The sequence below is a fragment of the Trachurus trachurus genome (genome assembly GCF_905171665.1).
Source record: "Trachurus trachurus genome assembly, chromosome: 19".
Classification (NCBI taxonomy): Eukaryota; Metazoa; Chordata; class Actinopteri; order Carangiformes; family Carangidae; genus Trachurus; species Trachurus trachurus.
This window is the reverse complement of record NC_139913.1, coordinates 4,076,656-4,104,412: the sequence shown is the minus strand read 5'-3', so window position 1 is coordinate 4,104,412 and position 27,757 is coordinate 4,076,656. Positions and strand designations below refer to the sequence as shown.

Here is a 27,757-nt window from a genome sequence, read left to right as displayed (position 1 = left end):
TGACCGTGACTGAGCAGCGTGAGAGCGGCGTGAGGCGTGCGTCCTTAAAGGGACAGTACCGATGCGGAAGTGAAAATGCATAAACCATGGATCTATAACTTAATATAATACATCCATGATCTATAATAATAACTTTACTTTAATATAATACATCCATGCTTTACAGTCTATGAATAATATAATACTTTTTTTTTCAAAGCTTTATTTCAAATCACAATATGTCATACATTTTGAAATGAAATTCACATCAATTTCCACAGAACTCATTTGAGGAAAAACATCTGCTTGCATTTAAAATTGTACAAGCTTACAACATATTCAACAAGGTACAATAAAATAAAATAAAATGAAAATTACAGGGGTTGACATTTCAACAGTGCTTCAAGCGTGTTAACTGTAAACTCAAAAAGCAAGAGACTCTGACATTGTTTCATACAACTCATTTATGGACTGGTTTTCCTCCGATAACACCTTTAGGGATGTTATATAGTTTTTAATTTCATTCTTAAAACAGTTTATGGTGGGCTTTCTGTTATTCCATTTATTCTTGTGTATATGATACTTTCCCATAATGAAAATAATGTTCACCATTCTGGATACCTTTTTTGACACCATCCATATAGATCATCACTTGAAATTTGTTAAACAAAGAATTGTTAATCCCAATATTTAACCATCGATAAACATCTTTCCAAAATATCATTGTTAATAATATAATACATCCATGGCATTAACGCGTTTACTCGTGATTTTAAAGGGATAGTTCAACATTTTTGGCAAATTCACCTATTGCCATGATCTCTGTAGCGATATGCTAGCAGTAGGTTCATTACTTTTAATTATCGGTGCATGTTGTTTTGAGATCCACGGGGCATAGCCACCATGGAGGTATTATTGGGGGAAAATGTTTGAGCATCTGTAACGGTAGAATTTGCACTTGTGTACAGTGATTTGTAAGTGTGTCAGAATGAGTTGTGTACTTGTAGATTTTTCTCCCTCTCCACAAATAACACACAACACTTACACATGCACAAATTAGTAATTACAGGTGCACAAATACTATTTTACAAGTCACAAATTAAAAAACAGGCCTGCACACATTTTCTCCAATTGTTTCAGCGTATTTAGTGCAAAATATATTTGTGCACCTGTATCAAACAATGTGAAGTTGTGGACAAAATTTAAATCTTTGCTAATCTGATTTTGAACTTTGAACTTTTGAAGTTCAATGTATTTAAAAATAATTTCTCAATGTGTTCCTTTAAAACACAAATGCAAATCGAGAATCTTCCCCACGAGTCACAGATTCTGTTTCCTTCAACTACAAATCACGCCTCCACTGGACAGATGCGGATGCTCTGGATGCTTTTTCTCCGGCTTTTTTATTTTCATTTTCCTCCGGCTATTTTTTTTGGCTGACCCTAAATACTCCTTTGTAGTACTGTTGGACTCTTTGACTTTAACAAAAATAAGGAAAAGCCCAATGGACCCAATGTGAGCATGAAATAATGTAAAAGCATTACTCCTGATTTTACCAAACAAACAGACAAATGAACAAACAACAAATGTGTTATATGTGTTATCTTTCAGTATAATGAAAGATCCGTAAATAGATCATTGTTGAGAATGAAATGACATGGTAAAATATAAATTAAAAAAAGATTCTCTTCTAATTATGGCCCAATATCGTTTATAGTTTGTATATTATGTTTTTATTTTCAAGACATGTAATTTTGGGATTCATGATTGTCTCTGTAATTGCTGATGTGGCTGACATTTCTATTGTTTTGTAAACAAAGCTTTCTTTTCTTTTCTTTCACTTTATATTCCCTGATTAAAATTGATTGGGACATAATTTTTTCAATTCATTTCTGCCAAAGAATCTCCACCATTAAATAACATCAAATTAATGACAAAAAGACTCAACACTGGCAGAAGAAGGTTGAGAAGAATAGAAAACTTCAACCTTTTATTTATCATATGAACAACTTTTCTCTGAAGTCTCAGTCTTTTGGTTGCATTTTCCTAAATACAATGTAAAACGTACAGTCTCTCCCTTTCAAAAATAAAACCACAAAAGCTGACAGACTGTGGGAACAAATTTATTTCTATTTTGTCTCATGTACAGTACAGAAAGAGTCAATTTACAGTTTACAAACAACTGACCAAGGTTTATGAAGCAAATGATTTTTACTGCACAGGATGAAGACCTACAGTTCAATCCTCCTGACTTTCATTAAGAAGAAGAAGAAGCAAAAAATCCAACAAAGCAGGTTTTAAAGTGTCTCTCAGGGGGAGTGAGGGGGGTGAGGTGGGGGAGTAATAGTGGAGGGTGTAAATCAGCTGTGACTGAATTCTGTCTGAAACTGTCCAAAACACAAGTTCACAAAATCTACTGAGAAAACACACCGACCGACTTCTCGCGTATTTAAAAAAACGAAAACGAGCAAGGAAAGCCACAATTGCACAACTCATAGTAATTCTGTATGTGGTCCAGGATTTAAAAAAAAAAAAAAAAAGTACATTTTACAGCAGTGGACACAACAACAGTTCAGTAGGAATCGTTTCACGGCGGCTTGCGTTTTGCTCTTCAGACTTTATAAGACTTCACATCACATGTTCAGTTTGTACTGTAGGCTACCGACACAGGCGTTATGAACAGCAAGCGAATGGTGAAGAGGGAGCAAGAACAAGAACAAGAAGAACAAGTCAGCGTGAGTGACTTTTTTTTACACAGCGTCACTTCATCATCATCATCAAACCGATTAGATAAAGAAAGAAACAAACAAAAAAGAAACATAAAAAGTGCTCAAAGTGTTCCAAACGTGTGAGCTGAGCTTTTTACACAAATCCGCAGGATGACGTCGTTTTTAATAAAGTTCACAGTTGTTCGTTGGTGTCGATGCGTCGCCGGCAGTGGTGATGCTAGAAACAGCGGGAGCGTGTTGGTCAGTATGTTATATCGTTGTAAACATTTACGACCGGAAGTGAATTTTGTTAGAACTGGATTAAAGGAGAATTACAGTTATTTTTTGACCCCTAAATCGTTGTCCTGATGGTCACCCAGTGTTGGGGGTCGAGCAAAAAAAACGCAACTAAAATTGATGCAGGCAAACCAGAGTTACACCATGGCTACCCGGCACTAGGGATAGCGATAACGCTAACCTATGGGGGCAATTCTTTCAACCACAACAAACACTCAGAAAACAATCAAATATCTATGGTACATGACTGGAATCCTTAGAGAGTGTACAGTACAAACAGTATAAACTTTGTGTTTTTGCATGTAGTCACTCACCTCAGACAGCCGAACTGCTCTCCCCGCCACAGAAACAAACACTTTTTCCTTGTTGTGATGATTTCTGTACAAAAATAAACGGTCAGCCAAGGGGGCAGTTGTCGGTCTGAGAAGTGAAGCTCACTTCCGCGTTCAAAAAACTGCAATCCCCTCGGCTTCCTCTGGGGGCTGGTGTCAGAAAGCAGCATTCCCCATAGACCCCCATGTTAAAATCGCCGACTTTACATCCTCAATAAACATGTTAAAAGCCTGGTGTCAGAACGTTTTTTGTCTCAATCGATAGTTTCTACCCCCGCACACACTCTGAGGAGGGTGAATTTTTTTTAACTCTACCGTTTTACTGTTATTAGGTTAAAACTCTGGCCAATTAGGGCGCGGAAACGTTGAGTGACAGGTCCGAGCAGCTCCGTGGACAGCTGCTTCGAGGCCAGTGGGCGGGTTCTCATGGCGCTGTTCAGGCCGCCATATTGGAGTCACAAAAACGACTCCCCAAAACCAATGGGTGACGTCACGGGCGCTACGTCCATTCTTTTTACAGTCTATGCGGTCAACCAGTGCAGTGGTGATGTCCGAAACATCTCCGACCGTTTATTTTTGTACAGAAATCATCACAACAAGGAAAAAGTGTTTGTTTCTGTGGCAGGGAGAGCAGGCGCTCTGCGATCGGATAGTAATGTCTTTCCAGGATGTTTCAGAGTTCGGCTATCGTTACGTTAGCTAAAAACACAAAGTTTATACTATACTCTACACTATATGAGTTCAGTGGTGTCTCTAAGGATTCCAGTCATGCACCATAGATATTTGATTGTTTTTTGAGTGTTTGTTGTGGTTGAAAGAATTGCCGTTTTTTGCTCCAACCAACACCGGGTGACCATCAGGACAACGATTTAGGGGTCAAAAATGACCGGAATTCTCCTTTAAGGGAAAGAAAAAGAAAAAACAACAACAACAGAAAAAAAAATCAGTGTATCTTCACACAACCAAGTTTTATCTGGCGACACAAGCGCCAAACATCCCCAAAAAAGGTTTCGTTAAAAACACCCTAATCTACATGTTACATGCACGTCGTACTGTAATAGACATAAAATCTCATATAGTTCATCATCATCATCATCATCATACCATTTACAAGTTTGGTGAAAAAGAGGATATAGATATAAGAAATCAAGAATATCCAAGGATGTTTAAGAGAGAAAAAGTCGTCAGTTTTTGGCAGGCATGCTCCCCAGAGTGTCATCGTCGTCATGTTGTTGTTGGTGTTAAACCACGATGCAGTGTGCTTATCTTATCAGTGCTCGTCGACGATCTCGACAGCGAGCGTGGTGGTTTCAGGTGAAGACTGACTGCGTTTGAAAAGAGGGACCGACCTGCATGCCTATCATCACTCGATCCTATGTGAAAGAAGGCACTTACAGGAGAGGAGTGGTTCAGGCCCTGTCCACTACACTAACAACCCCACGGTCTTCAAGTACAGAGATGTTTATAGCACTGCAAAAACTCAAAATCTTACCAAGAATATTTGTCTTATTTCTAGTCAAAATTTAATTTCTAGTAAAAACAAATCTCATTCTACTTAAAATAAGTCTCATCACATTAAAAAGTAGCTTGTTTTTAGACACTTTTTACTTCTTTCAAGCATATTTTCACTTAAAATAATGTGATAGTGGAGCAAGTTTTTCTTTCTTATTACAAGCACACAAAAAAACTTGCTTTCACTGGCAGATTTTTCTACTTATTCCAATTGAAAATTAGTTTGAAACAAGTGAAAACTGTCTAAAAACAAGTGAATTTTTAGGTGATGAGTCTTATTTTAAGTGGAAAGAGATTAGTTTTGACTAAAATTGAGACATTTTGACAAGAAATAAGACAAATATTCTTGGAAAGATTTTGAGTTTTTGCAGTGTATACAGATTGATAGTGGTGGTGGTGGTGGTGGTGGTGGTGGGGTCGTCTACGCAAGAGCCCGGAGAACTGTGTGGGGTTTTTTTTGTTTTTGGAGGAGTGTGTGTGGGGGCTTTTGGTGCCTTTTTGTCTGTTGTTTCATACATTCATAATGCATGCAACCTTTCTCTTTCTCTACCAAAAAACGGTCTTTCAAATGTCAAATCTATTTACACGACAGGAAACAAAACAGAAACCAAAGAAATCTCAACACCAGAGGAGGAGAAAAAGGCATAAATGCGAACTTTTGGCAGAATTGTACAGTAGATCAATCGATCAATCAATCACTGCGATCAATCGGGACAGAGAGAGAGAAGTGACGTTTGAAATCAGTATTATCTGAATAAGTAGTTTACAACACATGAAATTGAACACGGTACAGAAAGAGGAGGAGGAGGAGGAGATCAAGTACGTCCCTGAAGGAGCAAAATGGTTTTGTATCATCCGTTCACAGGGGCTCAAGAGAGAAGGAAAAAAAAGAATCAATACGATTGATAGGTTTTCCTAAATATTCAAGCTTTGGGGAGATGTTTCCTCAAAAGAAAACTTAAGTCTAGTTACAGTTTGTGACACGGGGGAGAGTAGTCAAACATCAAGAGTCCAGAGAGGGAGGGAGGGAAATCTAATCAACCCATCAATCCCATAAAAACGTCATCCACTTCCAAACAGTTGGTGATAATCAATCAATCAATCGATCGATCAATCAATCAATTCTAAAATCATTAGTAAGTGCTTTATTCTTATACGTAGCTCTATAAAATGGCTATTTCCACAGTCAGTACGTGAGATGGCTCAGACGATGGTTCAGTGATGTGATGATGGGCGACGGGAGGATTCACGATGTCCAGGTCGACAAGGACGACACGTCTCGGTTTGGATTTAAAGGACAATTCCGGGCAGATTCAACTCAGGGCTGTATTTTCCTAACATTTTAGGTCTAAAAGAAGCAATCTGAAGATTTTCAGTTTAATTGCTCCTATTTTGCGGTAGTTGTGTTGATTAATTAGCTGGATCGGATATCGGATGAATGAGGCCGATCCAGCGTTCCGATCCAGTCATTTCTTTTTTATTAATATCATACACAGCAATACAGTTACAGCGATCTAGTGTTATTTATTTCTTTTTGCTGCTAATGTACACTTTTTTATTTGTTAATAAATAATATTAAAGCAGATATCAGCTTCACGGCCGTTTCGGCTAATGCTGCGTTCAAGGCAGGCTTTTGAAACCGTAAGTTACAGCTTCAAGTCACAACTACGACTTGGCAGCGTTCCAGGTAACCCGTAGCTCGTGTTTTTACCATCCTGTTGTCTGTGAAAGTTCCCTATAACGGCCACTCGTAACTTCCGACCCGTGAACTCGTACCAGATCGAACTGGTATGACTTCACAGGAAGGAAAAACACAAAGTACGAGTTTCTTTGAACGCACCATGAGTTAGCAGCCCCCGCCCTTGTCAGGCATCAATTGGTCCTCGTGCTACGTCACCACATTCACGCGCATCCCTTGGCTGCACACACAGCCCTTCATGCCGTTCTCTCTCCTCATTGGATAACACTTGTATCCCACAAGGAAAATTTTCTCCTCGGGTTACAGCAGAGCAGAGTGACGGAGAGACTCGTGTTTAGGCTGAAATACTTCATGTAAGTGATTGCTGACGGAAAATAGGACTATTTAGGACTTATATTAACAAAAACATTCCACTGATATCTGCTTTAAGTACATTTATATCTGTGTTAATTTGTTACCTTTTTTTTTAACAAGGCTAAATGTTTATGTCAAGCCTGATGCCTTCACTCACATGGCAAGGTATACGGTTCATTCATTCAACAGTGGTATCGGATCGGTATCGGGTATCGGCCGATACGCTCAGCCCAGGTATCGGTATTGGATTGGATCGGAAAAAACTGGATCGGTGCATCTCTAGTAAACAGCCTAAGCAGCGGGACTTCCATCCGCTCCCATTCATCGCATCCCATTCAAAACAGGAGCAATTAAACTGAAAATCTTCAGATTCCTTCTTTTAGACCTTAAAATGTTAGGAAAATACAGCCCCGGGTTGAATTTGCCCAGAATTGTCCTTTAACAGGACGACGACCAGACGACGAGAGGAGAATCAGAAAGTGCAGAGAAGCACCGCACCAGGAAACACAGAGGTCACACGACGGCGACCTGGAGGACGGAGCAGTGAAGCGTTGTGGTTGTGCTTATTGTGATTTCTCTCTCGGTGACGCACGCCGCTCGCTTCTTCTCTCCGCTTGGAGTCGATCGTTAAAGGTCCAGTGTTTCAAAATGTTTCAAGAAAAACAAAAACACTGCAAAAACTCAAATATCTTACCAAGAATATTTGTCTTATTTCTAGTCAAAATGTCATTTCTAGTCAAAACAAATCTCATTATACTTAAAGTAAGACTCATCACATTAAAAAGTAGATTGTTTTTAGACGCTTTTCAAGTCTATTTTCACTTGAAATAAGTAGAAAAATCTGATAGTGGAGCAAATTTTTCTTTCTTATTACAAGCACAACAAACTTGCTTTGACTGGCAGATTTTTCTACTTATTTCAAGTGAATATTTTGTTTGAAACAAGTGAAAATGATCTAAAAACACGTTCATTTTTAGGTGATGAGTCTTATTTTAAGTGGAAAGAGATTAGTTTTGACTAGAAATAGAAAGGCAAATATTCTCCGAAAGATTTTTTTGCAGTTTTTGCAGTGAAACGCCTCCTTCACTTCACTTCACTTCCTGGGGTGGAAGACCATGAGGGGCCGGTCTTCGATCTTCTGCCAGGGGCTCTTCTTGTTCTCGTCCTTGTCGTCGGGGTCGTCCTCGGGGCTGGTCATGGAGTCGCGGCGGTTCTCGCTGTTGCTGTTGTTGCTGCTGCGGCTGCTGTTGACGCGGCTGCGCCCGCGGCGGGGGATGGTGGAGCCGCGCGACGACGGCCCCTCGTCCAGCAGCGGCGTCAGGGAGTTCTCCTCGGGGGACACGGGCCGGCCCTCGCTGCTGCTGCTGGGCTCGCTGTGGTCGGGGTAGGCCAGCTTGGAGTAGCTCTTCCCGCCAACGCCGACGCCGCCGTGGCTCTTCCGTCCTCCCGTCCCCCAGCGGTCGTCTTTTCCTTTCCGGTTCATCCCCGATTTGCGTTCTTGCGACTCCAGAGGAGGCTCCAGGTTGATGTCTCGTGGCGTGCTGCTGCTGCTGGAGCCGAGTCCGAATCCAAGGCCGCCGCCGATTCCGCCGCCGCCGCCGCCGCTGAGGTCGTTGGCGACGTCGATGTAGGAGTGGCGCACGTGGGCGTTGTTGCGTCCGTCCAGGGAGATGAACCAGGCCCTCGGGTGCTGCTTGACGCCGAGCTCCAGCAGCTTCTTCTCCGTCAGCGCCTGCAGCTCGCCGTTCATCTGCGCCATGGTGGAGTCGTTGAAGAGCACGGGGATCGTCACCGGGCCGCCCGACGAGTCCGACGCCCAGCTCGGCTCCTCCGAGTCGTCGCCCTGGGAACCGCCGCCACCGCCTTCAAATCAAATCAAATCAAATCGAATAAACGTTATCACTTTATTTTTGTCCCGGGAGTAGGGATGTCACGATTACAAATTTTCTTGGTACGATTATTGTCAAAGAAATAATCACGGTGTTACGATTATCACGATTATTATGCATTCATTAATTTCACAACACTATGAATGTGTAAAATCAAATATAGTCAAAATATAATTACATTATTCATTGTTTAGTATTTATTAATATATGACGAATTATTAATCCTCCAGGGGAAGCGTTTGAAATATTCAGGTCATAAATTGTCATCTATATCAAATGTTTACATTTATTTTAGTTGTTTTTTGTTTTATTTTGTTGTTTTTTTTAAATACAAATGACACGCTAACATTTAAATTCCTAACAATTCAATGTTACGTTAGTTGAATGGACCAGTATCTGAGCATTTACCTTTATTTTGGCTGCACATCTGCCGATATGGTTCCGACATAATCTTTTTTGGGATGTGACGGTATTTAGGAATCTTTACGATTAAATAATTGTGCCGTTTAATACCATGATTAATTGTGAAAACAAGTAATCATGACATCCCTACCCGGGAGGGAAATTTGTCTTGGGCATAATACAGCTGCTTTGTACTTGTAAAACATACATACACAATACATACATTACAGTAGCAACACTGGCACACATATCCAAGAGAGAAAAAAAAGAAAGTGCAGAGAGTGCAATAAGTAGTTTAAAATACTCATAAAACAAGTCCAAAAAAAAAAAAACATACAAAAAAACTAAAAGTAGGGCTGTTCGATTTTGCCCAAAAATAAAATCTCGATTTTCTTCTCTGAAAAATCGATTTTCGATTACAATTTTTTTGTTAAATGACAAACTATTTTTTTTTTTTTTTTTTAAGTATATTTTTTTGGCTTTTTCGCCTTTATTTGATAGCACAGTGAGATAGACAGAAAGGGGGAGGCAGAGAGAGGGGGAATGACATGCAGGAAAGGTCTGCCCGACGCGGGACTCGAACCGGGGACGCCTGCGTTGAGGACTGTAGCCTCTACACGGGGTGGCCGCTTTAACCACTGCACCACGAACCGCCCAATGACAAACTATTTTGTGTGCTGTTTGTGTCTTTTTGAATGGACCTAGAGTCTAATTAAAAAGAATATTTAAAAAAATATCTATCTATCTATCTATCTATCTATCTATCTATCTATCTATCTATCTATCTATCTATCTATCTATCTATCTATCTATCTATCTATCTATCTATCTATCTATCTATCTATCTATCTATCTAAAAACGTGAGAGCTGTAACTGTGTAGTGGAAAAGGGCCGTTGGTCTTTTTGGCAACGAAATCCTCACTGGTCTTAGCAGAATGCCGACATGCTTGTTTCCAGTGTGTGGGGAGAGGAGAGCAGTGGGAGAGCGTGATGGGAGGAAGATAATTCAGCGCAGCCCAGATTCATGAACGGGGGCTTACCGTAATTACCCTAGTTAGAGTAAAAAATCGATTTTTACAATTTTCAAAAAACCGATTTTTACGATTCCGAATAATCGCGATTACGATTTTAAATCAATTAATCGAACAGCCCTAACTAAAAGAGAAGAGGGGATGTTATTCTACCTTGCTGCTGCTGCTGCCCGCCCGGTTTCTGGGAGTGGTGGTGGTGATGCTGCGGACCGCCGCCGCCCATCGGAGCGCCGTCCTTGTCCTGCTCCTTCCCGTCTTTCCCGTCCTTCCCGGAGAACTCGGACGGCAGCCGCATGTAGTGCGCGGGGATGACGAGCGTGGGCACCATGCTGCGGTACATGTTCTCCTTCATCTGGTCGATGGAGCTGCAGAAGATGATCTGCCCCGGCTGCGTGTTGAGGGACGTCGGCCGGGCCAGGCTGTCGGCCGCCGCCGCAGAGTACTCGGGCGGCTTGTCGGACTGGCTCGGCACGTAGCCCTGGAAGCGCGGCGGCGACGGCGGGTCGGAGGAGTAGCCGCGGTTGTCGTTGGCGTTGTGGTGCCGGTGGTACTCGGACTCCTTGCCCTCCATGGGGCTGTAGCTGCGGCCGTAGTCCTCGTGCAGCAGAGGGTTGTCCAGGTTGTTGGTCTCCGTGGCGCGCGTGACCTTAGATTAGGTTAGATGAGATAATATTTATTTCAAACCAAACCAACAAAATGATATTTCATGTACAACATAATAGGGCTGGGACGATATGCTTTTCTCCCGATTCGATTCTTCGGCGATTTTTTGGATGCCGATTCGATTTAAAGTGCGATTCTACGATATTGCCAATTTTCTTGATTTTTAGTCTGCATTTTTAACACTTTTTCTAAACCTGGACTCTCTGTATGTAGAAAAGGCAAACAAATGCACATTGCACAATAATAAAAAATAAAAAAAAAGAAAATCCAAAAAAATTCCCCCCAAAAATAATCGATTTTTGAAAAATAAAAATCGATTTAAAATTCGTCAAAAAAAATATTGCGATACTTATGTGAATCAATTTTTTCTCCCACCCCTACAACATAACAAGAAAATCCACAGTTTAACCTCTACACTGCAAAAACTCAAAATCTTACCAAGAATATTTATCTTATTTCTAGTAGAAAATGTAATTTCTAGTCAAAATAAATCTCATTCAACTTAAAATAAGACTCATCACATTAAAAAGTAGCTTGTTTTTAGACACTTTTTACTTCTTTCAAGCAGATTTTCACTTGAAATAAGTAGAAAAATCTGACAGTGGAGCAAGTTTTTCTTCCTTATTACAAGCACAAAAAACTTGCTTTCACTGGCAGATTTTTCTATTTATTTCAAGTGAAAATGAGTTTGGAACAAGTGAAAATGATCTAAAAACAAGTTCATTTTTAGGTGATGAGTCTTATTTTGTGTGGAAAGTGTTTAGTTTTGACTAGAAATGAGACATTTTGACAAGAAATAAGACAAATATTCTTGGAAAGATTTTGAGCTTTTGCAGTGTACATCTAAAACTATTCCATAGAATAACCCGATCGAGTCGATCTTACACTTTGTTGTTGCAATTTTACAACTCGGAGCTAGTTTTTTTCCTACTTCCGAGTTGTCTTGAACGCAGCATAAAAACTGTTCTTATGGCTCTTTTTTGTAATATGTACAGAGGCAACAGGTTGGTTTTATACGTTATTACCCCCGACTTCCACACAGTAACTCAAATATAGCAAAACAAGAGAATAATATATAATATAATATAATATAATATAATATAATATAAAAACCTTCATGGGGAAACTCTCCCCTCGTTGGGAGCCCGAGGCGTTTTTCCCCTTGGCGTGCCGCAGCATGTGAGCCGGCACGTGTTTGGTCAGGTCCTCCCGGGAGCTTTGGTAGTCTCGGGACGGGGACATGTCGGATTTGTCGTTGGAGGGACCGGACTCGACGTGGCCGCCGCAGATCAGGTTGAGGCGCGACGTCGACGTTCCCTGGTCTCGCTTCGCTCCGTTCAGGTTGGAGGCGTGAGGTTTCCCTTGCTGCCGGCGAGGCTTCAAACACTTCCGCCTGAAAGACGAAGACACGCCGAAGGTCAGAGAAGGAAAGACACGTCTTTTATCTGGCAGGAAGACCCTGATCTGAAACTAAACCCACACCCGCTCTCTCTCTCTTTTTGCTTAAAGGGATAGTTCAACATTTTGGCAAATTGGCCCATTGCCATAATCCCTATAGTCATATAGCAGTAGGTTCGTTACCTTTAATTGTCGGTGCAAGCTATTTTTAGAACGGCGGAGCAGAGCCGTGAGCTGCTCAGAGCTACGCTACGGAGGCTCATGGGATTTCTTGGTTTCCCTCATCAAACTCATCAAATACACAATCCAACAACTCCACAACGCTCTGGTGGACAAGTTGTGAGCTGCACATTCACCACGCTATGAGATAATAACACAACGTTACCACACAGAGTTGTTTTAGAGGGAAATACAGAGACTGCTTGATGAAAAACTGTCCCTGAAGGCAACGTGCATCAGCGGTTTTGCACAAATTTACCTCTAAAACTGGTAACGTTGTGTTATTATCTCATAGTGTGGTGAATGTGCAGGTCACAACTTGTCCACCAGAGCGTTGTGGAGTTGTTGGATTGTGTATTTGATGAGTTTGATGAGGGAAACCAAGAAATCCCATGAGCCTCCGTAGTGTAGCTCTGAGCAGCTCACGGCTCTGCTCCGCCGTTCTAAAAATAGCTTGCACCGACAATTAAAGGTAACGAACCTACTGCTATGACTATGGGTATTATTTGCCAAAAAAGTTGAACTGTCGCCTTTAAATTATATTTGTCTTGATAGAAACCTAGACCCAGAGACCTGCGCCTACGCTCCCCACACCTGCAGTAGTAGAGCAGCACGCAGAGCAGGATGAGGACCAGCAGGGCCAGCGAGCCCAGGATGGAGAGCAGGAACAGGGTGTGGTAGGTGGTGATGTCCCTCAGGCCCGGGTGGGACAAACCCAAACCTGCAGCACAAAGAAAAGACGTCAACACTTCAACACTTCAACACTATGGATGGTTTATGTCACAGTCTTTTGGTTTTTGTAGATTTACAGTTAGAATATTTGACTTTTATTGAAACACTTGAAAAATACATAGAGATTAATCTTGGTTTCTTTTTAATTATGTAACATTTATAATAGTACCGTACTTTTCAGACTACAAGCCGCTACTTTTATGCCCACCCCGGTGACCCAGCTCTCGTCTCTGCACACCACAACACAAACGCGCTCCGTAACCCGTAATCTTTAGTTTATGACAGTTAAGACTACACAAACACACGCCGTAACATCGTATATGTTATGTAACATTATCCACCGCTCCATTTATTGATTTTTGGCCGGCTTCGTTGTCAACAAATGCACATGGGCGAGAGGAGCGTAACCAGAACAGAGGAAAAGCGAGCGGACTTGCACAGTTCCCTCCTGTCTTTCTGTGTAAATATCTCATGGTACAACATGAAAACCTGCAGCTTACATTCAAGTGCGGCCATTTTCTTTTAAAATTGAACTGGTGTGGCTTATATTCAGGTGCGCTCAATAGTCCAAAAATTACGATATACTTATAACTTGAGAGAATACAGTCATTCTGTGGGTTTGCACCACCAGGAAATATCTATATCAAATGTTCAACGCACGGCGGTCAAACTCATTTTAGTTGACGGGCCACATACAGCACAAATTGATCTTAAAAAAAAAACAAACAGCTTAATAACCTATAAATAATGAGAATTTAAAATGTTCCTTTAGTTTTAGTGCAGATAAGCTCATTATTAAGATGTTTACAGTAATGCACTGTCCTTTTACAAAACATTTTATGAACAACCTGAAATTTCTTGAGAAAATAAAGGGCAATTTCAACAATATTATGCCTCTTTTCTGTAATTTTCACACGTGGCAATTTGATCCTATGTTTGACAGCACTGGTCTACAGAGTAGGAGACTTTTATTACCTTTTATTTGACCTTTTACTTGACAACAGAGCCATCACCTTTTAAAAAAAAATTAAGTTTGAAGGAATTGAAACTGACATCTAATTAACACCAAGACATTAAACAGTTGTCAGATCGGTCGTCGTTTAGAATAAAGCAGCAAACACTCTCCTCCTCTTTGTTATTAATTTGTTAAGAACAAACACTAATACATTATTATTATTATTATTATTATTACGGCTTCTACAAATTACAGTCTCAGCCTGTTGCCGTGTGAACGCTGGACGTCAGAGCTGCTCACGTGTCTGTGGACTCGATGCAGCTGATGGAATAAATCAGCTCTCACTGTTATTACCACACTTTAAGTTAGTTTTCACAGAATTTGCTGACAGCTTGGAAAATGTAAAATATCACCACCAGTCTCATCCTTTTAAGAGTTTTATCTGGTATGTGTTTCAACTTTGTCCAGGAAAAAAAAAGAAAAAGCTGCATATTTAGCAGCTTTATGTGAAGAGCAAATAAAATGTTTCCCTGGAGCGACGTCAACTCCATGTTCTGGTTCTGATTAAAAAGCACCTGGGCTTTGATACTGAGAAGATTTCCTTCATCCTCCCCAGAGAGACGACGGGCGAGAACATCTGCCGCTGCCGCCGCGGCAACAACAATGAGGATGATAAACAACGTGAACAGTCGGAGGAGAAGAGAAGAGTTACAGCACCTGAGGACGTGGGGAAGGCGGCCAGCCAGTATCCCATCTGAGGAACCACCACGTTCCACACGAACTGGGCGCCGTCTTTCTTGATGTAGCCGGTCCCGTTCCTCACCCACAGGCCTGCACACACACACACACACACACACACACACACACACACACACACACACACACACACACACACACACACACACACACACACACACACACACACACACAACATAAACATTTAATACATATATGGGATACCAGAGGTGGATGGGAGGTTTTACATTTATCTGACAGGTACTTGACAAATTAATATGTTTAAGAGCTGATAAAATATGACGCTCTATTTTGGATTAACTAAAGATGAAACTGTTTAATTTGAATTTATTGTATAAAATTCATATTTTTCCATCTATTCGTTAAAATAATTCTGAGGTTTTGAGAAGCAGGTTGGACTGAACAATCAATAAATCAATCAATCAGTTGATTAATTAGGAGAATTATCAGGAGATGAATCGGGTGAATTTGTTGCAGCTTCATATGAAAAAGTTTAAAGATAAGAATAACATTATAATGCTGTTTAATACATTTTTCTTTTCCCACTTTGACTTTTGTAACACTGTCGATTCAATGATGACTTTTTGTTGCAACAAAATTGAAATTGAAATCATGAAATATGGATTTTAATATTCAAATCATGAAATATGGATTTTAATATTCAGATGTATTGTTGTATACTTCAGCATAGAGCTGCTGCATTAACTCAATACATAAGAATAAATGAAAATAGATAATAAAAACAAACAATCCTCCTGTGTTGTCTTATTGACAATCGATACAAAATGCTGTTTTAATTGTGACGATACAGAATAAAACATGTTTAAATAAAGAGAAGATAAATTAGAAACAGCATTTCTCACAGAAATCAGTTTTTGAATTGAAATAGATCCCAGCTAAACCTCACACCTAATTAATAAAGAATGTTTTTGATAATATAGTGTGTGTGTGTGTGTGGTCTCACCTGTTTTGGGCTGATACAGCCAGGCCGGTACGCTCGTGGCCATCCTGTTGCGTGTGTCCGACGGCAGCGGCACGGAGACGTGGATCGGGTCCGAGACCTGGATGGCGACGCCGTCTTTGTCGTAGAGCTGCACGCTGACCACGGCCAGCGCCGTCAGGTCCGTCCAGCCCGTCTCTGCACCTGGACAGGAGGACGAGTCGCCGCCGTCAGCCTCAGTAGTTGCGTTTCCATCCACCTTGTTTTATTCGCATTTTCAAAAATTGCGAATAAATACTTGGATGGAAACGCCAGAAATTCGAAAAAAGGCAGTAAATGCGCTTAAAAGTTTTTACGCTTTGGGGGGGGGGGGATTTGTCAGCGTATCGATAAAAAAGGAAAATGCGACTTTTTGTTATGGAAACAGATTATGTGAATTGAGCCAGAGTTTGTGGGTGAAGTGCTGCTGGACTTCACCCAGCGACGTTCAAAGGAATGGAGAACGACACATGGGCGAGAGGAGCGTAACCAAAACAGTGGAAAAGCGAGCGGACTTGCACAGTTCCCTACTGTCTTTCTGTGTAAATATCTCATGTTACAACATGAAAACCTGCAGTTTACATTCAAGTGCGGCCTATATATGTATTTTCTTTTAAAATTTAGCTGGTGCGGCTTATACAGGTGCGTCTATAGTCCGGAAAGTACGTAAATTGTCCATGATGTTGAGTGTCACCTGAGTGTCAACTGTTGTTATGGATACTGTACATTCATGCTCTCTTATGACGTAATCTCACGGCGCACTCCTCCTCTCCCAATAATCGCAAAACAATAACGAATGGAAACGGGCATAAATTTGCATTTGCTTTTTGCGCATTTTCACAAAATCCGCTCTTAAATTCGATACATTTGGATGGAAACCCAGTTAGTGACCGGCGGCTCGTTATGTGACTGAGCTGTGAGTTGTTGTTTGTCGGCGTTTCCTACCTGAGCTGTTGGTCTCTTGGCCCAGGAGAAACGGGAAACCGCCGACTTCATACTGGCTCCTGGCCGTGGTCATCGCGGCCGACAGCGCCGTGTAGTTGGAGCTGCCGGGCAGCTGGAGCGACTTCCTCTGGAGCTGCACCAGCGGCTGGTTACGAGCTCCTGGAAGCAAAAAAACAAACAGAAAAATAAAAATAAAGACACCAGGACCATCAGTCTGTAAATCCTCTGTTATTTGTTTTCTCTTGGCATCTTCTATCCCTTTAACCGCCTTTCTGAATGAGTTTTTTTTTTTTTTTTTTAAATCTATGCTATCATGTTTTCTTGATGATTGCTCCCTTAAAGGGATAGTTCAACATTTTGGCAAATCTCCTATCATCATAATCCCTATAGTCCACAACGCTCTGGTGGACAAGTTGTGAGCTGCACATTCACCACGCTATGAGATAATAACAGAACGTTACCACACAGAGTTGTTTTAGAGGTAAATGCAGAGACTGCTTGCTGAAAAACTGTCCCTGAAGGCAACGCACATCAGCGGTTTTGCATGAATTTCCCTCTAGAACAACTCTGTCTGGTAACGTTGTGTTATTATCTCATAGCGTGGTGAATGTGCAGCTCACAACTTGTCCACCAGAGCGTTGTGGAGTTGTTGGATTGTGTATTTGATGAGTTTGACGAGGGACAGGGGACCTGCACCGTTCACCTCCATTGTGTTGACTGAGCAGCTCATGTCTCTGCCCCGCCGATCTCAAAACAACATGCACCGATAATTAAAGGTGATGAAACTACTGCTATGACTATAGGGATTATGGTGAGAGGAGGATTTGCCAAAATGTTGAACTATCCCTTTAAATTAACTACTTACTTATAAGTATTCTCTTTTATTTTTTAGTATAATATAATCATGTTTACTGTTTCTGTTCTGGGGCTTGACTTTTAACTTGACTTTTATGGAATTAATGAACGTGTTGAACGAATAAATAATGTATGTGTTAATAACGGGAGCTGTCCTGCAGGATAAATAAAGTTGTACTCTATTCTATTCTATCTTTGAAAAAGTGTAAACAACTGCAGCTGTTCCTATGGCGATAGCAGCAGCAGCAGCAGCAGCAGCAGCAGCAGTGAGTAGCGCGGGGTCATCTAAATGTTAAACGGTGAAATATATGGAGGCCCGAGGAGACACAGGGGAGGAGGAGGAGGAGGAGGAGGTGATCCGTCTTCACCCTCAGACGCTCTCGCAGGAGAATTTAAGACGTGATGACAGAATAACTGTCGAAGGGTCGAACTCGACTCCCCGAGCGACTGAAGACGACGCGCCGTCATTTTCTAATAGATGTAAATTTTTTTATAAAAATCGTCCTCCTGTGATTCAATAAATCGCGGCGGGTAAAAGCCGATAATCCTTCATAAATTCAAAGCGTGAAAGGAGAAGTGAGCAGAGTAGACACGACAGCCGCGGCATCTGGAAAACGTTGACTGCTGTGGTCGTTGTTGTTGTTGTCGTGGTTACCTGGTGACCCAGACAGCACCTGCAGGACGTCATCGTACAGGATCAGAGTCCCCGGCCGCTGGGCGAGCAGGTACAGGCTGACCGAGGCGTACACTGTAAAAATAAAAAAGAAAAGAAAAGAAAAGAAATAAAAAACACATGAAAGATTTAAATTAGCGCAGCAGATCTCCAGGTGCAACAACACAGACCGAGGGCGTCTGCAGGGTAAATCCAAGACTTATTTAATATATATTTAATATAAACCAGCGGGGATAAAACGTCCCAGATTTATTAGTTATTATATCTTTTTTTATTTATCAGCACTTTCCAGATGGATAAAACCTCCATACAAGGCAAATCCAGCTTTATACTACAGGAAGAATCTTTATTTTAGGTGTAATTATTTTTTGGACGTTGAAGAAAATTTCAAAGAGTGATGATCCTGTCTGTGATTTCTAATAATAATATTATTCATAATTAATTTCATTTAAAGTGAGACAGGTGAATAGGGTAAAAATTTTAACTAACACATATCACCATGAAACTTCCCAAGTTTATCACTCACATTAAGACAAATCTTTTTTGTATTACAAGTTTTGTCAAATTTTATGTTTAAATATGTAAATGAGGCAATATCTAATGAAATATGCGCTAATTTGCATACATTTCCAGAACAGAAATCTGAATAACGGATAAAGCTACTTTCAAAACTTGTTTTATTTTGTTGACATATTAGAGTCAGAAGTTTTTACCGAGGGGATTTTGGATATCTCTTTTTATCACTGTAAATGAGAAAATACTGTCACCAGCCCTAAAAAATCTAATTTCGCAATGTTTTTAGGAATAAAATGTTGTATAAATCAGGCTGTGAATGATATATCAACAATCCCCTCTGTAAAAACCTTCAGAATATAGACAGGAATACAACTGGAAGGTTTGGTGTCTGTAGGTGCTGCTGAAGTGGAGATTTCTAGCTCAGAGTCTGAGGAACAACTCTTTTTGAGAAAACGGCCTTTAAAGACTTGTACTGTAAAATTCCATAGATTGTTAATGTCAATCGTACTTTTCTGATTGGTTGCGGATATGGCGGAAATTACAATTTTTGGAGCCTACATAACTGTTCAGGAGAGAGAGAGCTTTACAATGACACCTGACATGACATGAGTCAGACTAACTTTTGGTGAATTTAGGAGAAATCTACAGATGAAAGTTAAGTAAAATAAAAACCTTAATGTGGATTTTCTACCATTTCTTTCGACTTTTTTTGAAAGAATACGTGTTAAGGAAGAAAATCTGTGTAAAAAAAACAGTGTTTTTGCCTGTAGTGTCTCGCCTTAAAGTGTTTGTTCAAGGACACAAAAAACTAAGCATAAAAAATTAAAAATAGAAGAGATGGATAATGACCCAACTCACTTGATCATCACTGATGACTTTGTCTGATTACTACTAATCATAGTAACAATAATTAATGTTATTTATAGAGGCGTTTACTTTATAACACAGTAATATAGATAAAAAGACACCTAATAAATGTAAATATGAATGAATACGACTACATAAATGAAGATGCTGAGACTTACAGGGGATGCGGCTGGAGTGCCAGGGCACCGAGTTGGTGACGTAGTCTTTCTTGGAGGCGGTGATGATGACCCACGTCCCCACGCGGTACGGGAAGCTGACCCTCAGGACGCCGTCGCCGCCGGCCCTGCTGGACGCCAACACCGTCTGATTCCCGTGCACTTCCACCTGAGCGTCGGCCAGCGGCGACAGGTCGCTGTTGTCGAACACCTGGACTTTTATTTGCACCTCTGTGTGTGAGAGAGAACAAAGAGACAGAGAGAGAGAGAGAGAGAGAGAGGACACAGACATGATGAATTATTCACTTCAGTCTGAAAACCTCTGAATATTAAATCTACAGAGACAGAAAATAAAATAAAAACAGACGTCACATCATTTCATTGTGTCTCTGTCGTCTGATGGTTTATTTCAGTAGCTGTGATGATGTTGAGTTCAGTGACGCCTGGGTCACCGGGGGAAAAACAGCCGAGTCATTACAGAGCAGAGGAAATAGAAATAAACACAACAACAGGCGACAAAATGGAAAAAGATCAACACATAGACGACAATTAGAAAGCCAACACACAACATCAAGAACAAAAAACACTTTCAAATAAATGTGTTGCTGTAGGTAAAAGTAAATTAATGGGGCGTTTGTGTAACTAGGAGACATCCAATTAATCAATAACATATCTAAGGAGATTTTCAAGTGATAAAGTAATATTAAAGGGACAACAAGGAAATTGTTGGACCGGCGCAAGATGGACGAAAGCGAAAACATTTGCCAAGAATGTTTTCACTCATCAAGAATGAAAGTCGGAGGTTTGAAGACGATCAGATATCGTCGTAGTTGCGACCATAAACGGCGATTCGGCGGCGTTATTCCCATGACCCGCCGGGCAACGTCCGCGAAACCAAAAGTAGGAAATGCTGGGCGAGCCGACAAAATAACTATAAAGACAAAACGATATATTTGTCGAAAATGGACCCATTAACAAGTGGGTAACGTAGATTAATTGGAGACTCTTTTATAACCAAATACAAACTCCGCGTTGTCCCTTTAATTCAGCTTAAATTCAACAGTTTTTACTATTAAATATAACTGGAAACCGACGACTGAAGACTCAGCTCTCACAACTTCGTCTGTTTCTGTTTCTCGTCTTCACAGAAAACTTGTGATTAGATTTTAGTTACAATTAAATAAACACTAAGTCCACCTTGCTTCAGAAAAAATCATCTCCATGACAACCCAGCATCCATCCAACCATCCATCCATCCATCCATCCACTGAGGAAGACCACAACAGAAACACAGCTGGAGGTCGTTCAGTCAAACTCTAATAAAAAAATAAAATAATATAAAAACCTAATTACTACAGAGTGTGGCTCAATTCATCAAGTCCCCCTTTGGCTGTCGCACAAGGACGACATCATTACTGCGACAGTCCGAACAAAACGACCTTCACACTCGTCAAACGGCCGGGCTGACCACAGGTTTCCACGACGACATGAGAAATGAATATGAATGAGTATTGTTTTGTTTTTTATCCTTTAGGGGAAACAAAACACCTTTAGTAAAGATTTTCCTTAAAATAAAAAACAGTCTCCATCTGCAGCTTTAATTAAAATGGTCACCAGTGTTTAAGAGTTTTCCCATTATCTTTGTCATTTAATTAAAGAATCAGTCAAAATCGGTTAAAGAGGTTTAGAGAAGACCTCAGAGACCAAGTCAGGAAAAAGATTTGGGATAAATTAATCCTTAACTGTCTCATTTAAGGTGTTTTATGCAGCAGGAGCCAAGCTTTGATTCAAGTTCAGCTTTTTTTAAAGGTATATTTAGCTTCTTTATCTTAAAAATGCAGGAAAAATGTAATTTTTGTGACACAGTTTCACAACAGGGTATGAGAATCTATGGGTTTATGTTGTAATTAAAACTTAGCCATAGCAAATTAACAACACACAACAGATAAAAACCCAACAACTATCTACAAACATTAACAACACAGGACTAAAAAGAGATGACAACAGAAAACAAAACATTAACAACATCAGATGCTCTGGTTTGATTTCAGTATTTGTTGAATAAACTCGATGGTCGAACCAACACGAGACACTGAGGTTCAAATTAAAACCGTGATGCCTTCAGGTGAAGTCTGGAGATCTGAGACACGTCGGGGATTTCTGGGATTTTATAATAATAATAGTAGTATTTATATAACACCACAAAACACAATGTCCTCTTTCTTATTCTTTCTTCTTTGCTTTATCAACCTGTTTATTCTCTGTTTTTATTTCCAATATGCCTGCTCAACACCCCCTTTGTCCCATACGGTTTTGTATATGTCTAACTGTCTGTGTAACTGTCTTGTAATGTGTGTTTAAATGTTGATTGATAAAAAACAAACAAACATATGAGACAAATCATAGATGCCATAAAACCATGAGAGATGGAGCGCCCCAGCGATACAGCAACACAAGAACCCAACAACAAACTGAGACCAGGAGGAGTCAAATTAAAATGCAGGATGCAGTAAATTAGATGAAATAAATAAAAAAGGGGGGTGTACATGATAAAAATAGATAAGATGAGATACAATAAGATAAGAAAAGATTGGGATAAAAGAGTTAAAACAGAAGAAGGTATAAAGTAAAACTAAGAGCAGAGATAAAATAGATGATGATGAAAGAATAAAGAAGAGGATGACATCACATAAAAGCAAGTCTGTAAAAGTGGGTTTTAAGAATTGATTTAAAAGCCTCAAAGTTCAATGACGACCGACTGATGATGACGATGATGATGATGATGATGATGATGACACGTCCTGACTCCACAGTCTCTAAAAAGCGCTGTGTCATGGTGTCACAGTGGATCCTGTCAGTCTGCTGCTGACGACGTGTTGATGAACGTTACGTCTGACTTCCTGTTGATTTCACAGCAGCAGCAGCAGCAGCATCCACTCGTTGTCATGGACACACCCATCCCATCACATCACAACATCCCCTAAAAAAAAAAAAAAGAAGAAGAATCCATGGCGACGTGGCTCTTCTCTTCTCTTCATCCCTCCGCTCCCCCACCGGCGCCGCCCCTCTTAGAACATTTTGTTTCTCATCTCGCTTCTTGGACGGCGTCGGATGTGGGTCACGCATGGTGGTGGTGGTGGTGGTGGGGGATGTTTCCATGGTTACGCTCTGACTCTCCAAAAGCTGGTTGTTGTCGTTGGTGATGTGCTATACGAGCTGTCGGTCGTCCTCTTAAAGCCTCCGACCCGACCGACCGGGGCCTCTCAAAACCCCTCACACAACTTCACAACGGCTGCATCCAGATAACAGGCATAGAGGGGAATATGTGTGTTTCTCTGTGTGTGTGTGTGTGTGTGTGTGTGTGTGTGTGTGTATCTATTGTGTGGATGTAAACGCTGCCATCCCATTAACATAATAGTTCAATAAAGACTCTCTTGTGTGTGTGTGTGTGTGTGTGTGTGTGTGTGTGTGTGTGTGTGTGTGTGTGTGTGTGTGTGTGTGTGGAGAGAGGATTTCCTCAATCTGGGCTCGGCACTCTAGGCGCTGAGGCCTGAAGCGGCTCCATTCACAGTCACAGTGTCACATTGATGAAGATGAAGAGAAGTCTGGGAAGTTTTCTCTCCTTCAGCGGCAACGACTCAAGAGGAGAATAAAATCCTCTACACACAGTTTCTCACTGTGTTTAGCGAACCAACCAACGTTCAGACGTATAAGGACACTGGGATTTTGTGAGAATTTTAAACGTTAAACTTTCAGATTCTGGTCAATAAAGTCGACAACAGGTGTCACAGCTTCTAAAAACACAACAATTATTATAATTTTAGTCTAAGGAAAGCGAGGCGGCGTTCATAGAGATACAATTACCAAAAACAAAACAAAGCATTTGCATTAATGGATTATGAAAAACAATAACTGCAGGGTTCTTTCTAATGAGTTACTAATTCAGTCGACTTAACGACAGTCGACTTATTGACGTCCACACCCTAATGCTGCTGCTGCTGCTGCTTAGGCTGCTTAGACTCAGAGGAAACACTGATCTGTAGGCTACTAAAACTTCACAAACACACAATCAATAAAGCTTCATGGAGCCAAAAACATATTGAGACTGGACGTAAAGTAGAATCTGGCAAACAAAATGAATAAGAATAATAGAAAAAAAGGATGAAAAACTCATATTCATAGGCAAAAAGCTGCAAAACCAAAGTATTTACAGCTGCATTAATGTGTAAAAATCTGATTTAATGAACTTTTTCTACTGTCTGTCATTTAAACTGTAACAATATCTCACATTTATTGAGCTGAGTCCATATTGTTCATTGTTTACAGTGTAACTGTAGCTGTCCAATACAAATCAATCCTTCATATTGACAGAATATCCTCCTGGTTTTAATGTGCAGCTACTTCAGCTAGTCTCAGATCTATAATGCATTATATCCTCTTTGTTAATAACGGGTTTTTAATGTAAAAGTAACTGCAGCTATGGAGTAAAAAAATCACAATATTCCACATACACGAAAGTGAAAGTAAAGTACTTGAGTAAATAAATGTACTCCGTTACTCTGCTCCACCGCTGTGACCATCCATGCATCTCAAAGCAGCGTGAAGCAGAAAGCAATGCAATTACATAATGAATGCTCTTGCATGAAAAAATAATAATGCACAGCAGAACATAAACACTGCAGCTGCTGCATCACTGCTCTGACACGACATTGGTGCTTTTTTATTTTATTTTTTTCCCCCCTTTCCTTTATGCTCCTTCCAGGGCCTAAAGCTGAACATGAACGTGTCTGCAGGTTCACACACTGTCACACACCATCCATCCACACAGCCAAGACAAGAAGAGAGGATGGCACGCGGAGGAGGCCTATAGGGTATTATTACTGTTATTGTTATCATTATCATTGTTATACAGTAAGTCAGGCCTGACATGGAGGCCTGGGAACAATCAGACCCCAGATCAGCTCCTTCAGCCACATATCTCTGAGCCTGAGCAGCAGCAGCAGCAGCAGCGTTAGCCCCAAACACTGCTGTGGTGTGGTTGGTGCTGTGGCCCTCATGGATATTTATTATGAATCTACTGGATCAAAACCAGCGACATAATTTAGAATAAAAACACATCCTCCCCCTTTATATTCCTCCTCTTCCTCCTCCTCCTCTCTAACTTCATATCAAAGCGCAGCGCTCAAAAGGAATCGACGGTTCTGGTTTCGACAAAAGCAATAAAAAATGCAACCACTCCCATCTCCTCCTCATTGTGCTGAGCTGAGCCGTGCCGTGCTGAGCCGTGCTGTACTGAGCCGTGCTACTGCTGCTGCATCCCCCCCTTCCCTCCTTGTATGGCGAGCTTACCGAATGCTCCCTGATCTGGAAGAGATTTGGCCAGCGCCTCCCAAACCGCGCACACCGACACGAACAGGAGCAAACGGGAGACGCGGAGGTCCGGCATCCTGCAGCTACATGTCCCCCAGACCCAGACCCATATCCACATCCAGTCCAGTCCAGTCCCGGAGCTCCTTCCTTCAGTGCTCAGACATGGCTCGGCTCTGGTGCCAGGCAGGCGGCTTTGAATACAGTCAGGGGGAGCTGAGATGCTGTCTCTTTCTGAGAGAGTGTGTGTGTGTATAAGTGTGTGTGTGTGTGTGTGGGGGCTCTGCCTTGTTTTTATTGTCTGAGGCGGGAGGGAGAAGCGCGCTACGTTTCCCTCTGCTGGTCTCAGGTGGAACAGCTCCTCAGTCTGGATGTGGATCAATATATATACAGTATACAAGACCCAGGACTGGTGGAGTCACATCTGGTCCCAGTTCAGTGGACTTCAAAACACTTACATTCACATTAAAACAGAAGTAAGCAGAATATTTGTGTTAATATAAGTCTTAAATAGTTGTATCTTCCGACGGCAATCACTTCTATAGAGTGTTTGGTCTGAAACACGGGTCTGTCAGTCACTCTGCTCTGCTCTGAGCCGAGGAGAAAACTTTCCTTGCATCCTACAAGCTTTGTCCAATGAGGAGAGAGAACGGCATAAAGGGGCAGTCCTCTCTGTGTGTGCAGCCAAGGGATGCGCGTGAATGTGGTGACGTAGGGACGAGGACCGATAGATCCATGACGAGAGCGGGGGCTGCTAACTCCATCGGCTGACAAGAAGTTAGCCAAAACCACCGGATCGCTTACTTCTGCTTTAATAATAATTAAAAAAAATAAATAAATAAATAAGAAAAGTAAAGAAAAGAAAAAAGTGGCAGAAAGAAAAAAAAAGTAATGAATGAATGAAAAGCAAGTAAAGAAAAGAAAAAAGTGGCAGAAAGAAAAAAAAAAAGTAATGAACTGTCAAAAGCAGGTCTGTAAATTAAAACATACAACGTCCAATGTCCTTATATCAAGAGTGAAGTCATCATGCATGAATAAACCATTGGATTTGTGTTATCAACTATATATTTATGACCTTATTAATAAATATATTTATCTGCCAACTATAATAGTGATTCAATATAATTTGACATATAAATACAGCTCTGGAAAAAATAAAGAGACCAAAATGTTGTTAATAAATCAGCTTCTCTACATGTATGGCAGCCATCGATTCCAGTGTCTATTGAACTCCAACACAAGCACATCTCACTCTACTTAGCTGGTCACCTCAACCAAATCATATTTAATGAGGAAGAAAGATTATATAAAAAAATAATAATAATAAACCTGCTGCGATTAAAAATTGGGATTATTCCACCAATTTCATCAAAAGTTTAAAAAGTATGTGTGTTGTGTTGTTTTAAAATGAAAATGAACTTGTTTTCTTTGCATTATACAAGGTCTGAAAACACCAGAATTCTTTTGTTATTTTACCATAGCTCTTAAGTAAAGTGACCTAAAAGTATTTATCTATCTGCCAACTACAATAGTGATTCAATCATTTGACACGTATGTAAATTTACTAACATTATATTTCTGTTAATTAAGCCATTAAGCCTGTAACATATACGCAAATGTAATATATACCATATTTGTCCTTATATCAAGAGTGATGTGACCTTACGTGAATGGACTCATTGGATGACTTTTTTTTTTTTTTTAAGTATTATTTATGAGCTTGTATCGACCTATCTGCCAACTACAATAGTGATTTAATAATTTGACATATATTGTAAAAAGCTGGACACAATCAGACTGTGAATTTACTGACGTTATATTTCTATTTTTACTTGTTGGATTATTATGGACATCATTTCCAATTCTACCTGCCCATTGTTACATACACAACATATAACATAAGTCCTTATATCAATTTTTATCGATTTTTATTATTGTTAACTATTACCATTACTTTTTATTAATAGTATTTATGATGTTTCTAAAGAATTTATCTATCTGCCAACTATCTATCTATCTATCTATCTATCTATCTATCTATCTATCTATCTATCTATCTATCTATCTATCTATCTATCTTTAGAGTGATGTTGCCATATGACACCTATTATTACTAGGACATACAAACAACCTTTTGCATATGAAGATATCAGTTAATAACACATATTCACATTTTAATAGATCAGTCAACCCTCATTGTTATTATGTTTTACTTTGCTATTGTCACCACAGTGACCAGCTACAAAAATAACATGATAACATAATAAAAAACACAATTATTGTGCAGTCATAATAACACAGCTTTCGCTTTTTATCTGCGATGAAGCAGAAAAGTTGATCTAACTTTGTAAGACGGGGAAAAATCTCACAAAGTTACTATAGAAACTACAGTTGTAAAAATAAATGTTGAGGAGGAGTGAGTGTTTTATGGGTTAGCCGCAATATTTTTACACTCTGAATATTTCAGGTTGAG

At 40.4% G+C, this 27,757-nt stretch overlaps 1 protein-coding gene across 1 annotated transcript; it reads right to left on the bottom strand.

Annotated features, from left to right (window-relative positions):
* Positions 1–7,974: 7,974 nt before the first annotated feature.
* On the bottom strand, positions 7,975–25,364 carry fam171a2b (family with sequence similarity 171 member A2b; the record flags this gene model as incomplete). Its single annotated transcript, XM_083993842.1, has 10 exons — positions 25,267–25,364; positions 19,921–20,148; positions 18,362–18,454; positions 16,852–17,010; positions 15,892–16,071; positions 14,889–15,002; positions 13,079–13,205; positions 11,981–12,260; positions 10,358–10,850; positions 7,975–8,744 (listed from the first exon to the last, which is right to left on the bottom strand). The coding sequence occupies exons 1-10, from the start codon at positions 25,361–25,363 to the stop codon at positions 7,975–7,977; spliced, it is 2,541 nt and encodes an 846-aa protein (XP_083849968.1). The 5' UTR covers position 25,364.
* Positions 25,365–27,757: the final 2,393 nt, after the last annotated feature.